The 17,214-nt window shown below is 41.0% G+C and overlaps 1 protein-coding gene across 10 annotated transcripts in view; it reads left to right on the forward strand.

Moving 5' to 3' along the window:
- The first annotated feature begins 200 nt into the window (after positions 1-200).
- The window catches only part of LDB2 (LIM domain binding 2), a 386,211-nt gene continuing 369,197 nt past the window's right edge, over positions 201-17,214 (forward strand). For 6 of the 10 annotated variants that reach the window (XM_004474229.3, XM_058300568.1, XM_071217181.1 and 3 more), the window contains exon 1: positions 203-703. In XM_004474229.3, coding sequence (XP_004474286.1) covers positions 572-703 — 132 coding nt within the window. In that variant the 5' untranslated portion in view covers positions 203-571. Of the gene's footprint in view, positions 704-17,214 lie in introns of all 10 variants that reach the window. The other 4 variants (XM_058300561.1, XM_058300574.2, XM_071217180.1 and 1 more) reach the window with 3 other exon arrangements.

Raw genomic sequence — 17,214 nt, forward strand, 5'->3', positions numbered from 1 at the left:
TCAGGCAGTGGTTAAACCACCTATATGCTAACAAGCTTAGCAATCAGGTTGGGAAGGGTCCCGGCTGGAGGAAAAAAAAAATGAAAACCAAACCTTCGCCCTCTGTCAGACTGTGAGGAGAATTATATTTTTGAACTAGTCTACAGTGTGGACAGGAAATGACCTCTCCACAAACTGCTTCTTTAAAAACAAGCAGTGATGCCTAAAGCTATCCAATCTCTCTCTCTCTCTCTCCCTCCCTTCCTTCCAACCTCCCTCCCTCCCTCCTTCTCTCTCTCGGAGCTCCTGCTCTCCCTCTCCCTCCTCTCCCGTGCTCCCTCCCTCCCTCTCTCCTTCCCTCCCTCCCTCTCTCCTTCCCTCCCTCCCTCTCTCGCGCTCCCTCTCCTCTCGCTATAGAGGGCTCCAACAGCAGTTCCAGCCAGTGTGCTCAGCCTGCCTGCCTGCCTGCCTGCCTCCGTGTGTGTGAGCGTGTGTGCGTGCACCTACTTTGTACTGTGAAGAACACAGTCCATGTGCTCTGCATGGACGTTACTGATACTCTGTTGAGCTTGATTTTCGACAAGCAGGCAAGATGTCCAGCACACCACATGACCCCTTCTATTCTTCTCCTTTCGGCCCATTTTATAGGAGACATACACCATACATGGTGCAGCCAGAGTACCGAATCTATGAGATGAACAAGAGACTGCAGTCTCGCACGGAGGTAAGTACTTCCACCTTGGGCGTGTGTTTGTGTATTTTTGGAAACTGGGCATGGGCTTTTGCGAAGGTTTCAGGCTGGATTCTGTGGGAAGTGTCCCACTAGATACTAACACGTTCGTGCAAATGAGCGCCCGGGTGAACCCACTAGTTTGAAACGCTGCGTTTCCAAGCCCAGCTACTCTCGGGGCAGGGGACAGTTTCTGCCGGCATCTCAAAATACCCAGCCTGGGACTTGATTCTCCTGCCGGGTCTCTAGAAAGGTTGCTCTCCCAGAACTCTGCTGTTTGCAGAGTCGGTCCTATTCATGCTTTCTGGAAATGTAATTTCAAAGGTTGTGTGCGTGTGATTATTTGCATCCAGCAAAATAATGTTTTAAGACAAATTGTTGAGGAAGTCGGCTGTGACCTGCCTTTGGATTTCAAAGTCATCTGAAATTGAGGTAAAGGGAACAGAAGTGTAACCCCTCATACTTTTCCGAAGTAGCCCCGGAGGCACACATGTTTGTGCATTTCCGTGTTAAATTCAGAAACCAGTTGCTTTAGGCAGAGGGATTCCTGACTTGCTCCTGGAGCTGCTGGGAGTGCGTCCTGTGGAGCTCTACCTTCCCTGGGGGCTGGTTCCTCCCTGTGAGCTCCAGTTTTTGCATACTTCTGATCTTGAGCCTGGGAGAGGGAGCCCAGCCTCCTCTGGGAGCGACTCTGGGAGTCCAGAGGAGAACAGGACTTTCAGAACTTTCTAAATGCAAAACTCCAGACTTGCCTCCTGCAATTTAAATATTTAATGCCAGTTGACTTTTCCGCTGTGCTACCTTGACTGGCTGGTCCTACTGCTTTGTGGCTCACGTACCTCTAAGTTGGAGCTTTGTGCTGAAGCAGTCTTAAAAGGAGTTTGTTATAGGTGCACCCAAGTCGCTTTAGGAAGTAGAAGTCACTGGAAATGTGGTCTCCTTGACAGAGTACGAATACCCGGAGGACTTATGGCAAAGAGCTTCTAGGGAATAGCTTTGGTGGACTTTTACATCGAAGGCTGGTTCTCAGTGCTGAAAAGTGACTCAATTAAGGTTGTATTATACAATAAAGCACACATGTATGAATTGTCAAACGGGCCAGGGAGAATTCATGACATTTAAAATATTTAATACAGCTCACAAAATGTGACCTGCTTTCTGATTGGCTCACTTCTGGAGAAGGACTGAGGTTAAAAAAAAAAACCGGGGCTGTTTGATCACTGCTGTTTCTTTACATGTTACTACACCATAGATGTTAAATATAATTGATGATACAGTTGCTCTCCCTAGAAGTCAGGGCTTCTAGAGAAGTGTTCATTCTGTTTTGCTTAGGATGGTGCGCTGTTGGCAGTAAATTATATTGGCTTGTTTTCTGTGGGTGTTATAGTTTTATTTTTTCACATATTTGCAACTGTGTGCTGGAATTTTAAATTAAGGCATAAACTATTGAGTTGAATAGCTTATGCTGTAATTCTGTCCTCCCTTCAGAGTTAGGAGGACAGAAGCTGTCTTAAAGATAGTTTAGGTACACATTGATTTCAATATAAAGTTTGATGAAAAAATGCATTTCAAATACGGTTCATTTCAAAAAAGAGATTGGGGGCCATTAAGGTTCAATTCTTGACCAGCAATAATACTGAAAAATAAGCTCCATCAGCTTTACATTTTAGAAAGTTTTTGAGGAGTTGTGGGCAGAAGTTCTTCTCCCATCGTGCTATGGTTAGACACTCAGGCAGACTTCTCTGATAGCCGTGTGCAGTGTGCCCCTCACTTATTACTTGGCCAGTTCTATGCTGGGAGACTTTTCTGGGAGACTTTTTTGCCCTGACCCTCATAAAATCCACAAGATACAACAAGGTCCTTAAGTTTGTTTCACATTTGAGAGAAGACCTCTGGAAAGTTTGTAGTACATTTCTTTAAAATGGATGGCCCATTATCTTTTGTGCGAACAAGACCCAGGAACTCCTAACTTTGGAGAATAGGTAGAAAAAAACTATTTCAGAGCTCAAGAACTGGGAGAGGAAAGCTTGCTATGACAGTAACTTAAATGTTTTTAAACCTCTCTGTGATAGTAAAGGACCATGAACCATGTTCTAGAGCCAACTTAGAGCATCAAAACCCCAAGTATTTCCCCCCTTGATTAGACCTCTTTTAAAAAAATAATTATCTGAAGAATTGCCCTGACACTTCCTTTTTCTTTGCTCAGCAATAAATGGTGTTAAAACTCAATACCATACATTTGTTATCATTTCAGATGAAAATAGGAGTGAATCAAATCATTATTTCTAAAATATTTAAATATTAGCTTAAATGTTGAATTTTGATTATGATGTGTAATTGGAAAGGAAAACCCTTAGAAAAAATAAGTTTCCATGAAAAAGTTACACTGTTCTTTTACCAAGATATATTATCTGAGCCCCAGGGAGGATTAGTTGGAATAAGTACAATGGCACACAGCAAGAGTTATCATTTTATTCACACACTAAATAAAAGATAGTTGAGCAATTACTTTTTGAATTTAACCAATGCATCCAGCTGTTTGCGCCTTTTCTTCTCCCTCTCTCTTCTGGTTCCCACTCCTGTAACATACAGTATTATTTCATTGCCTCCTATACTACACACATACACACACACACCTGGGCAAAGCTCTCAACAATCAATCCATTCTGTTTGGAATTTGTTAGCAAAGACTTGTGAGCATTATACTTGTAGCAAGTCAGTTTGTGATGACTAAACAATAACCAAATTTATAGAAATTTCCTAGAAACCTCCTTCTTTATGGAAAGAGTGTAGCAAAGAACCCTGATGCTTCCCCCACATGACAGCTCCAGCCTGACATCCAGGGCTTGCTCTCGTGGGGGCTGATGCATTTCTTTTAGTTAAACCGAATCAGAGCCCTGCAGAAGCTGGATAGTTTTAGTTTAAAGAATGTTGGATTGGGAGTTAATCCTGTCTCTAACTCATCTCTCATTTGATAACTAATTGATGTGGATCTCGCTTTCTTTTCGGCAAATTACCTGCAACGCCCCTTTCCATGTGAAAATTTTGAGTCCACAAAAGCTGTGGGTTTTCTTGATATGAGACAATATTTTGGACTAGAGTACTGGGCACAGACATTTCTTTGCTCATATACACTGTTCAAAAGCACAAATGGTCCTGAAATAATCCAGGTAGCACTGGAGGAAACTTGAAGGCAGAGACCCTGTCAGTCTTGTTTGAAACTGGTGCTTGGAACAGTTGTTGGGACAAAGTAGGTACTCAGGAAACATGCGTTGGTTAGTCAGTTAATTAATCAGCAGAGAAAGAAGAGAGACTTGGAGAACCTTGTCACTGAAATTAGCACTTTCCCTGAGAAACACAATTTCAGTGCCTCTGAGGGGTGACGGTACCTCCTGGGGAGCCGAGCTGCTTCTGGCATCTGCTCCCCACTTCCCTTGAAGTGCTCATGCCCACATTATTATGCCAGCTGAGGTCACCGAGATCCCCTGTCTTTGTGGCAAATGAAAGCCAGGGCCTAAGAGCTACTAGGACTTCATCTCTTTCAAAAGGAATACAGATGCGTCAAAAAGCAAACAGCAGTGACAAAAATATATTTTAAATGCCATTGGCTGTTCTGGGAAATACAATTTCTTTGCAACATCAGAGTCTCAGGGGAATTTCATGAAGAAATGCATGGGTGTTTCCCCCCTTTTCGAATGAAATTAAGAGAAACTGAGCTTTGCTCACCATTGTTGTTCACTGTAATTCCCACAGAAAGGGGTGGTTATATTTTCTGTTTTATGAACGCTGCCATGAATTGACCCTGAGATCTTCTAAAATTAATGTATTTGAATGGTCTTGCTGTTCCAGATGTATTTTGGATGAACACAACTGCACAATTATGCAGTTTAGCATTGTACAGATAGTATGGTTAGACAGGATATAAAAGTGGGTTCTAAAGAATTCAGAATTTGTTTTGTGAAAAGCTTCTATGACAATAAAAACAGTATTTTCCTTAATTTCTGAGGTCTATAATTTGAGATGAAAATATAGGTAAAATATACATGAAACATCATAGTGAACATTATTTCAAATGAAAAGATATAAGTAATTTTGGATTAAGGTAGAGTTTAAGAAAGCTTATTATGTAAAGTTATAAAGTCTTTGTTATTGTGGGTAACTTTTCCATACCTTGTTCCCTCATTCAAGTGACCAGGAATGTCTCCATTCAAATGAAGTTAAAAATTTTCTTTTTTTCTTCTTGGCTGTATGCTAATTATAATAAACACTAGGAAAGTGTGGGTTCCCTTATGCATTTCTTCTGTTTTGAGATTTCTAAAAATTAATATTACACATCCCACTCCGAAAGTGAAATTGTGATTACAATTGGAACCAATACAGGAGAATTTTATTGGAATTAAAAGTTTTTAGTTTTACAGGACTTAACATGAATGTTGAAAACCTTTGAACACCTTGAAATTTAAATCGGCTGCTTTTCACCCCTCCTCAGCTCAACTCTAAAACTCCCTGGGGAAGGGGAGGGGGTGGGGATTCTTAGTCCTCTTTTCTTTCAGCTACATTTTTATATTATTCAGTCACAGGGTTTCATGTTGTAACATCATGTTTATTCATGGAATAGCTCAATATCGTTGATGTTCCGATGGAGTCTAGTTAAAATGAGATTTGGTGTTCTGGATAGGTGGAAGAAAGAAAAATCCTTTCTGATAACTTGTCTCTCTCTCTGTTCCTCTTTCTCTCTAGAAATTTAGAAAGAAAAATGTTGCCGTTACTCTGAGATATATGCATGATTTTCAGTGTTAAACACAGAACTTTCCAAGTTTTTCGAAGGGGATTTGTGAGGAGAGGGGGAGGGGTTTGGTAGTGGTAAGGAAAGCTATTTTGAAAATGTTAAATGAAACCAAAAGTACAGTTTTGAAAACGAGAACTTCCAAACTCTTATTTTTCAAGATCTCTGCATGGTCTTAGGAAGCAAATTGTAGGACTCTTGCACTGATTTTATTTTCCTGAAGTCCTTTTTTTCCTTCATTTTCTTTCTATGGGAACTGTTTTTAATTAAAAAATTGCTGCAAACTAAGTATTCATAGGAGGCCCAGAAAGAAAAAAAAATCAACTTGCTTTCAACACAGATTCTTATCAGCCTAAAATCAATGCAAGTTTAAATTTCTTCCTTTTTGCTGTGTTAATTATGATATAGGATTTAAACAGTATGCATTTTGTAAGCATTTCGCTTTTTGTTTGGGTCTCAGAAAGAAATCAATTTAAATTGTATGGAGAACGGGGCCATAAATCTCCTTTTATTACAATTGTCCACATCAACTCGTTTTTCACAAGGAACATAGAACACCTCCTTTCTGAACAAACAAAACAAAAAACCAAACATCCGACTTTATAAATTGTCAAGAACAAGATTCATAAACTTACTTATCTGGACTGGGTGGTGGGTCTCAAAATATAATTGATCTGGGAAAACAATCTCTTTTTAAACTGTCAGAGAAAAGAACATTTTTAAAAAGTTCAGCTGGTATAGATACTATATATACCTCTGTCATTTCCTGACTAAGATATTGTTTTGTTTGGTCTTATTATTTTGAGCTTATATTTTTAAAATTTAAATTCTGGCCTCATGCAGTTGAACATAGCCAACTATTAACTGTTAAAAGAAAACTCAGTCATTCTTACAAAAATTTCCATACTCCAGGCAACGATTGTGTCAGAGTCTGGAAATACAGTGATGATTAAAACATTTTCTGTTCTCAAGAAGTTTACAATTTGGTTGGGAAAGAGGATATATAAGGTATCATGATAGATGATACAATATATTATGGGCATATATATGATAGGAAGTAATGATAATAATAACTGGCCTTTATGGAGCGTTCACTTTCTGTTAGGCATAGGGCTAAGTGCTTTCTAATACATCAGCTGATGTAACTTTCGTGGTTCACCCGATGGGCTTGGTTCTACTAACATCCACATTTTTACTGAAGAGGAAACAGTGAGGTTAAGGGACTTTGTCCATTCTCACACAGTTGGTAGTTTATCTCTAGAGGTTGTGCTCTTAAATACTCTGCTATAGGTCCTCCCTGGAAATAAGAAAAACCAGCTAGGATTCTCATTTTGCCGGTAGACCTTAATTCTGTGACTACATTAAGGTTTCCTAGGACAGATAAACTTGGAGGTGGCTTGGAAGTTGACCCCCATCACCAAACTTGGTTCTACTATTTGTCCCTCAAATCCCTGATTTACTGTCAAAAGGGGCCTTGTAAGTGGCAAAGGATAGAGCCAGGGATGGAAAATCTACCCTGGATATTGAAAGTATAATCCGAATCACACCCCCCCATGAGGACAATTCAATGTATTCATGTTATCTGAAAATCTACTGTGATAGTTGTAGACTATCATACATAATCATCTAAAGGTTTTATTTCTTGTTCAAAAATATTTAGATTTCCATGCAATGTTTGTCTCTTCTGGTCTGGGCTCTGTGAAAGAGGATGTCTTGATTGTTTAAACAGTAATGGGACAAGTATAAAAGCGATCCTATTTTTGGCATTTCCTCCCCAATATTAACCGATATAAGCATTAGGAGATTAAATTAGAATTAGAATTTGGCATAATATTGGCTTCTTTTTGCAAGTAAGCAATTAGGAATCTAAGAGAAAATAAAGACATGGAGGGAAAAGAAGACCTGGAATGTTTTGGCTTTTCACTTTCCTAATTTGGTTCATTCCTAAGAGACCATCTCCCCACAGCTTTTGTCTCTGCAAAAGTTCTTTGTCATGTGGGGTCTTTCCTTCCCACCCTTCTAGCTGACTTTAGCTCCCTGGGTGGCCATTGTCTTTATACTAAAAACTTGCCAGGCTCAGAGAGAGGAAGACTGTCTGAGTTCATATATGGGCATCCTGGGATTTGAATCCCCAGCCACTGATCTTCAGCTCTAGTTCTTTCCAAAAGCATGCTGCTGAGGCAAACTTACCTTCTACCTTCCCACTCGTTACTGGAGGCCGTGGCAGACACACCTTGCCATTACGTTAGTAGCTCTCTTTCCCAGCCTAATGTGAAGTTGTAGTCTACTAATTAAAAACCAAAGGCTAAGCATTGAAGAATTGACAGAGTACCCTGAAGAAGAGGGTCTTATTCTGTGGAAATTCCAAGCCACCGTCTTTTCCCTTCGGGATTGCCATGGAATCCCAACAGCTCTCCCTGCTCCCTCTTTCCACCCTATAATCCATTCTTTACAAGCAGCCAAAGGGATATTCTTGAAGCACAAATCAGATCATATACCTCTCCAGCTTCCCCTCACACCTAGGATAAGCTCCCAACTCCTTCCTCTAGCTTGAACAAGGCTCTGTGGACCTGCTCCTTCCCTCATGGTCCAGCCACATGGGGCCTCTTTCTGATCCATTAACTGCCAGGCTTGTTCCCATCTCAGGGCCTTTGTCCTCAGGAGGAGTAGGAATAGTAGGAGGGTAGATGACTTCCTCCATAATAACTCTATAAGTATTAGGAGATCTAAATTGAATTAGAATTTGGCGTGGTTTTGGTTTTACTTGCAGCTAATCACCTAGCTATCTCAAAGAATATAATGACAAAGAACACTCAACACTCAACTTTAAATGCCTCCACAAAGAGGCTTTCCTTGATCATCTTTATTAAAATGACCCCCCAATCACATTCTGTCACATGCCCTGTTTAATTTCTTTACAGGACTTCTTGCTAGCTGATATTTTTTTGCTTCTTTTTTATTTCTTAAAATTCTGCTTTTCCTTAATATAATGTAAGCCCGTGAGGGCAAGGACTTAATTTGTCTTGTTTACTGTGTACCGCCAGTACCAGACAGCACATAGCTGATAGTCAAAATATATCAGTTGACTAAAGGAAAGTAAGTTGTTCTGGCACTAGTCCAAGATGTCCAGAATGACACTAGAATTTGCCTCAAATCGTACACATGTTTGTCTCCAGTTCCAGCTGGAGGAGAATCGTTGAGTCTAATAGCCCCAGGCAACATTCACTGGATAGAATGAATGCTCAGATAGACCTGAAGGAAAAAGAAACCCTGGGAAAGGAGAATTTCTTCTGTGAAGGCAGTGTTGACCTGAGAATTTTGCCCTCCAGGTAGTGTGAATCTGTTGGGAAGCTCTTGACTGTTGACTAAAATTATTTGTACTTACCCTGGTGGTTTTTGTTTTTGTTTTTCCTTCTCTTTTCGTGTTTCCACCACTCCTCTTCATTTGGATCTACCTGGATCCACGGCCATGAATTATGATACGAGTCATGATAATACCTTACATTTCCTGGCACACTTTGCAGTTTAGGAAAGAGCTTTCAGGGTCATTTATTAGCCTGGTTGAAGTGATTTGTGAGAAAAAGATGGCAAATTATATTAGTATATGATGCTGTGGTGTATAATAACTTTGTGTGTACTGATTATGTCGTGTGTGTAAAAGAGAGAGGGAGGGATACTTATCCCAATCAGATTCTGTTTGTGTGTGTACCCTGTGGCTAGGAAATATGCACGATTTTTATTTTTTCTTTTGGAAATAAAAAGTCCTGAATGTCAAGTATGACCTGGTAAAACAAATTTGGGTTTAAACCTTGGCTTTGTCCCCTTGATGCTGTGTGATCTTAAGTAAGTTTCTTAATTTTTCTGAGCCTGGACTTTAGATTGTGAAGTGAAGGGTCAATGCGTGTAAAATGTATGTAAAAGTATATAGTAGGTACTCAATAAAAGGGATCAATGATGATGATGACGATGATCCCCCTATTCTCTATTCTATCAGCAAATTAATTTGCATATGTCATGCAAAATTTTGCTTGATTTCTTAAAAGTGTATTTTAATTTTTTATTAAACAGCTTGCACTAGTGTATTTCAAAGCAATGAACAAAATCCACTATAATGTGCTCTAGATGGGACTTGTGATGTCGATGGTCTCATATTATTTGATATTACCATAAGGGTTTTTCACTGTCACGTAGTCACAATGACATAAAAATCATATACCTTCTTGTAGGAGGGTAATTGTTTGGCTTAATCGCCATGATCCTCCCCAAATTTTAGGTTATAATGATCCCTCAGATATACCTATAGTAAGTATTCATATTAAGAGTTTCCAGTATACAGGACTGTGCATGTGCTACTTCTGTTGGGACAAAGCTGTGATGGGAGTTTGTTTTAAGAACCATTCAGCAAAGAGAAGAGAATATTGAAATGCTACCCTTTGCAAATGCCTTTGCAGAGTCTCCTCAATAGTGACCAAAGGAGAGGACTCTAGAGCACACATCCACTGGCCTTGACTAGCCTGAAAAAGTCTGCTTCTCAGTATGCAGCCCAGCACTGACTTCTCCAGGGGAGTTGTGTCAGCACTGGTGGGAAGCCTGGAGTACCACCTGCATGTCTGGACTGATAACAGCCCTGCCAATTGATCCATTGTGACACCTTGTGGCTTACTCCTCATAACACAGTGAAAATGCACATCCCGGTAGAACCGGTGGTATGCTAAAGGGTACTGTGTGTACGTTTCTGGCCAGAGGGAGGAGGTTGATGGGCAGGTAGGCTGTCTCTGCTTCTCCTAGAGATACAATTGGAGTGACACTGCACTGATTTTTTAAAAAATTATTTTTATATATTCCCTTACTCCCCACTGAGATGGCTCCCTTGTCTGTCTGCTTGTCAGGCACTGGAAACTGAACCTGGGACCTCCCATGTGGCAGGCGAGTGCCCAACCGCTTGAGCCACTTCTGTTCCCTGCTGATTGCATCATCTGCTGGTTGTGTCATCTGTTGGTTGCGGCATCTGCTCGTTATGGCGCCTGAGTCTTGTGGCATCTTGCTCGTTGCAGGGTCTTGCTGGTTACAGGCTCTTGCTGTTTGCAGGGTCTGCTCTTCGTGGCGTCTACTCGTCTTCTTTAGGAGACACCAGGAACCGAACTCTGGGTCTCCCATGTGGGAGGTGGGTGTCCAATTGCTCCCACTGCCCTGATTTTGTCCCATGAATATTAGTGTAGGGCTTCCTTGGTTTTGCGTATTGCATTCTTTAAAATTATGCATACTTTCTTACACTTCATTTCATTAACCAGGGCACCTGTGATTTTATTTAAGTTCCACATTAATAATAATTTTTTAATCATCCTTTCTTGAAATACCTTGCATAGTTCAAACGTGAAATTGTTTGCAGATTATTTTCGGGGTGGGGACAGGGTACATGCTTATTCAATTTTGCTTCCCAATGTAGGTCATTTCTTAAGACTTGTGAGGATTTTATCTTGATACTGAAAATCTGTGCAGACAAACAAAAGCTAGGCCATTAAACAAGGCTGACCATTTGGCAGCGCACACAGAAAACAGTCCTTTCATCCCTTATAGTTTTAAACATGGCTACCCTACAGTGGCTGGAATTTCTTACTTGGAATTGAAATTAAGTAATTGATATATATTACCTGCCTTTGAGAGGTTCCAATCTAGTGGAGTCTACCACTTTCAAATGAGCTGAATCCTAGAATAGACATTTGAGATAATCTAGCCCCAAACCTGATTTTGGAGGTGCGGAAACCAAGGCTGGACACAGGTGGTGCTTCCCTGGACTCGTGTGGTGCAGTCAGAAGCAGATCCAAGGTTTCCTTTGTTGGAGCACCACCTTCCTGTCTAGTATTGATCGTTAGCATCAGGCTACAGATGTTGAAAAACACGCCTTGATTGTTTTAGAAGTTATGCTTGTTTTCTCAACTTTTTCAATTTATTTACAATAACATTGCACATGATTTAAAATATTTGTATATCTTCCTGACTTTTAAAACCAATGTTGATTAATGTTAGTATAATTCATTACCAACGCAGAGTATTTGCAAAGTGCAGCAATATGTAAAGAGGTAAATAAAAACTGTTTTAATTCTATCATGCAAAAACTGCCTCTTCTATGGCATACAGATTCAAGACTACAGCATCCGTCTTACAGAAATTCCCAGCCTATTAACCTGCCCTGCTGAATTTGGACTTGCCAGCCCCCACAACTGCATGACCTGATTCCTTAAAATAAATCTCTTTATAATTTTTATATAAATACTTTAAAATAAATACTCTTTATACTTGCTGTTAACATTTTAGTGTATGATTTTAATGTGCGCACACACACACACACATACATTTTTATATGCTTAGGAGCATATTGAAGTCCCCTTTTGAATCCAGCTCTTTTAACTAAAATTTTATTTTGAGTATTTCACTGTGTCTTTAAATGGTCTTAAAATATAATTCGGAGTTGCCTGAATTGTTCCTCTATCTGCTTATGTTTTTTCAAATGAACACTATGGAATTGCATCAAATTATTTGACCCTTTTGCACCATGATTTGAATTCAGAGAGCTCAGTATTCTTAACAATCATACCCCCTAGTAAGAAGGAGGGATACTCTACAAAGTGGTTTGCTGTTATTGCCATTACCGTTTAAGATTGGGCAGAAATCTTGACTCCAGGGCTCTCTCTGTCTCCTTTTTGAAAGATTTATACCTCCAGTTTGAGGGTGGACCCTTTTTTTTTTTTAACTTTTCTTTCTCATGTTATTTGTGAGTCAAGAGGTAGTGAGCACACATCTTTGCACAAGGCCTGTAAATCAAAGGATTTATTTTTGTACAAGTTACGTGGGGAGGAGGGAGCATCAATTAATTTTAAGAGCTAGTATTGCTCTAGAGCTGGTAGGTTGAGGTATAGAAATAAATTTATGACACCTCATGAAGGACAGATCTTTGATTCAAGGAGAAGAGGGTGTTATCTCAAAAAGTGGTGTACATGAGCTGTAGACAATGCCACCTTGTTTTTCCCACTGGGTCAATAGAACATTGGAGTCAGGGACTGTCTTCACAGGTGTATGTCCTTCATGACAATTGACATTCTCTGTGTCCAGTTGCAGTCTTGGTTTAAATGCATCTTTCCCAGAGACAGACACTTTATAACTGGTTTCTGAGTTGTCACTGCTTTTATATGGGTAACGTGCATTTTATAAAATTGTCTTCCTTCATAGATGCCTCTGTCACAACACAGTGGTCTTTAATAAGACTACGTCCCCTACCACAAAGCATAAGCTTTAAGGGCTGAACTTCTGGAGTTATCTAGCCTTATTTCTCTACTTACTGGTCGTGTGACCTTGGGTAAGTTAATTTATCTCTCTGAGCCTGGGTTGGCCTCATTGGTAAATGTAGGGATGGTAATAGTACATATCTCCTTGGGTTTTTTGTGAGGCTCGCATGAGGGAATTCTTATAAAGGACTTAGCATAGTGCCTGCACCCAGTAAGTATTAACTGTTGTTATTATTATGGCTGATTCATTTCATGGGTACTGAGCACTTCCCCTGGGTGGCATGACTGGTGCAGAGGTGGAGAGGGCATTCCTGGAAAGAGCGTAGTGAGAACACTGTCAGGATTTGCCGAGAAAGATGGTCTTCAGAGGTGAGTGGGGATTTGCCAAATGGGAAGGGTGTTTAGAAATGGCACATGCAAAGAGCCTTCAAAGAGGAGCCATTTCTAAGGAATGGTGAGAATTTGGCGCGGCCAGGACTTAGGGTCTGGGACATATGTATGAGTGTGAATCATGTATGTAGGGTGGGAGTGGGTGAGGGTGAGAGGAGATAGAGCTGGAGAAGTAGGGGCCAGGTGGTGAAGGTTTCCGTATGCCAAGTCAGGGCCATGGTCTTTACCCTGTTGGGACTATAAATCGGATGACACCATCATGAACTGGGCCCTGGCGTCATTGTATACCTTCTCTGAGCCTTGGTTTCCTCACCTGGAAAATGAGACAACTCTAAGTCCATCTCATAGGCTTGTTTTAAGGAATTCAGTGAGATGAGGCCTCTAAGTCAGCACTTAGTAAGAATCAGTCAACAATAGCGCCCTAATATTGGGAAAAGGGAGCCAGTAAAGGTAGATTTTTGTGTTTGTTCGTTTATTTGCTTGGGGAGAGAAACAATAGATCTGCATTTGAGCTAGAACTTTCTGGTCGCTTTGTGGAGGTGAACTGGTGGCTTCTTTGGGGGTGTATTTGTCTGCTGAGAGGAGGGAATCAGGATGGGGAGAGGCACAAAAGGAAAAATTACACACACTTACTAGCTGAGTGAGCTATTTTTAGCCTAGAATGTCTGACGCAAAGGATGGATTTTCGTGGCATTTTTTAAGATGCAAAATTATCATAAGCCAAGGTTATGCAACTCGCCTGGTGACATTTTATTTGTCCATCAGTGAGGCCCATGAGTGGGTCCATGATCCTCATAGCAAACATTTTAGAGAGCGGGTCCCAGGTTCTCTAGCCTAGACTTCCTCCTGCCTTGACAGAACTGAGACCTGTATGGGAAGCCAGAAATGGTCTGCAGTGGCTTCTGGAACAACTCTCTTGGCCTGGCCCCAGGACCCTAAGATGTGGCAGTAAGTCAAGTGAGAGTTGTTTGGGAGGGAACGAAAAGAACAGACAGGGCTGAAATCCTACCCCATCCACGGCATGTAACTTGACTGTCTGCCCATAATGGTAGCGTGGGGACAAGGATACATCATCAGAGAACCCTCTTGAGGACTGATTGACCTGATGCGTAGGTACCTGGTGGTGGTGGTTCTCCTATCCACATGCTGCTTCATGTCACATCCAAGCCCTTAGATTTTGTTCTTTTTTATGGTTGCTGCTTGAACCTTCTCGTGCTCTTTCCTCCCTAACCTTAAGCCTGTAGCATTAGGTAAATTTTTCCTTTTCCTGACCCTGTTTCCTCTTCAGACATCTCTGGATTTGGCTAGACATGAAGTCCAAGGTTCTTTTTTCCATCCCCAAAAGTCTATGATTCCAATTAGAGAGATGTTTTGTGCCTGCCACATTATAAACAAAGTCAAGGTAAATCATGTGTATTGACTATTTCTGCTGAGCCACCCCCCGCTCTTTTGCTCCCATCTTCTTTGGTGAGAGGATCCTGCTGAGTCCAGGGTCCTGCTTTTCCATGCAATCTGGCAGGAGCTGAAGGACCAGGTTTCACTTCAGTGCTTTGATCACCATTGTCTTAAGACCTGCACATCAAAGAATGCCAGTGATCGTTCTTGTCATCCTAAAAGAACCTCAAGATGCAAGTGCAGGATGTACTAAAATTACAGAGCTCAATGGGTATCTTCTACTGACAATTTTTTAAAAAAGATTTAGATTCATTTGGACCAAGACTAGAAAATAAGCTTAAGGTGTTAGGTTATTCCAAAAAAGACTGTTAATGCCTATTGGCTAAGTGCATTAAACTGCTTTGAAATGATCACTTGTGTGTTCTATTTTCAAGACTGCTTGCTGGGATGGTGATTTAAACCTATTTTTTTGAGGACTCAAAACTTTGTATTTGTTGGAAAAAAAGTACTGTATTTGAAACAAATAAACATTAAAATACAGTTTATTATATTTCCAGGTGCTTATCTGAAAGGAATGTATGTCAAGACATTTATAGTTAGAAACTGAAATCTCAGTCTTAATTCACTCCATTGTATTTCCAACAAGCTCAACCATATATAATATTACCAGGTCTCCAGGGACCTCCTCGCAGTGACACCAGATACTCTTGGCATAACGAGAATGGAGAGAGTTTGGGGGAGGGGTAGTGGAAAGGGAATGGTTTCCAGTCCTAATTCTATATTTCCTGTAAATTTTTTATGGGGGCTGGGGAAAAGGAGAGAAGATAGAACTCTGCTGTTACTTTTATTACAGCTGTGATTTTAAAACCATTTAAATGTAGCGTTCACTGTGGCACCCTAAGGTGGCTACAATGGGAATGCACTGATTCATTCATTTCTCAAAGTTTACTTGGTTTTTACTGCGTGCTTGGTGAAGGAGGACTGAGAGACAGCCTGCCCTCAGGATGCTCATAGCCTAATGGGGGGAGGCATCCAATCAAACATCTAGTTTTGATGAAGGACAATAAGTATTATATGGACAAGACCAGACTGTTGAGAGCACTGAGAAGGGAAGCTGTCCTAGCTGGGTTGTTTTATTGAGACACACACGCACATATATGCACACACACACACTTTAGTTACTTATGTCATGTAGTAAATTGTGACCCAAACATTCCCCATTCATATTTTTAATCGAGGGCACCATTAACTTTTTTTTTAGGAGCTACCCGAGATTGAAACCAAGACCTTGTACGTGGGAAGCAGGCGCTCAACAACAGCCATCAGCGCCCCCAGTGACATTTGTCTTTGGGTTTGTTTGTTTTGGTTTTGGGAAGTACCAGGGATCGAACCTGGGACCCTGTGCATGGGAAGCAGGTGCTCAACCACTCGAGCTACATCCGCTTCCCAACCACTGACTTTTTGATGGTACTATGTATCTGGTCATCTTTACAGGAATTAAGCTGCTTAAATATTCAATAACAGGGGATAAAGACAGGAAGCATAAAAGCACCGGTGAAGGCTGCGGGCAGGTCACGTACCGGACTATGTGATAAACCTTGGGTGAGGGAGAAAGTAAAAAGGCAGTTTCTCTTAAGCCCATTTAAAAACCAAGATGTGGCAAAAATAATCCTATTTTTTCCCCAGACCATGAGAAATTGTTTGCGTATAGGGTGGAAAATTTCATCCTTACCAAGGGATCGACACAGTCATTTTCGTGAAACTTCCAGGTTGTTACTTAGTAAATCTTTAAAGGGAAAAGTAAGGAGAAGAAAAAGAAGAAATCTCTTTTCCCCCAACCATAGTATATAGTTAGACAATATTGAAAGAACTTCAGACGGAAAATAGATCATGTAAAGCTTTGAATGGTTAGGTATCTATAAAACTGAAGGGGAAAGATGAGGAGAAGCAGAATCTCAAACATGCCAGAGCAGGAACAAGGATATCAAGGTAGGGAATAGTTACTGAGTGCTCGCTGCATACCCTCGGGCCTCAGCTGAGCTACACATCCGCACTGGAAGTCGGATTATTATCCCCGTTTTTTCTGTGCGGGAAGGTGAGGCTGAGCGAGGCTTAGCAGTTAGCTCAGGGGTTCACAGTGAGCAAGCGGCACACCGTGTCTTGAACCTGGAGTCCCCCAAATCCGCGGCTGTGCTCTTTACCCTTCGATTATACTCCTTGTGGACAGCACCCCACCTGACAGATGAAGAAACTGAGGCCTGGGGTGGTAAAAGTGTTGCCGGATTTGCTCTAGGTTCTTGGCTAAGCTACAAAAATGAATTGTAAATGCAAGCCAGTTTAGTTAGGCCAATAATTTGTTAAGGAACTGAGAGAAGAGAAATGGGAGAAAATAACACATTACGGGTTCCAGGTAGAGAGGAAAGGGGCTGAAAAGAGATGAAGAGGGCTGATTTGCAGACCATAATTTCCCATCACAGATTGCAAAGCCTGGGGTTTACTTGTGTGCTGATGCAGGCAGGGGGAGAAAAGGCAAGGACAGGGCTGGCGCTTGCTTTTTAAACCATTAATTATTCAGTCCCTTTGCTAATGTAGGGGGAAGAATCGCAGTTGTTTGCTGTTCTGATTGATTACCCCACCTCTCAGGCCCCCTG

This window comes from Dasypus novemcinctus, chromosome 1 (assembly GCF_030445035.2).
Source record: "Dasypus novemcinctus isolate mDasNov1 chromosome 1, mDasNov1.1.hap2, whole genome shotgun sequence".
In the NCBI taxonomy this organism is placed as follows: Eukaryota; Metazoa; Chordata; class Mammalia; order Cingulata; family Dasypodidae; genus Dasypus; species Dasypus novemcinctus.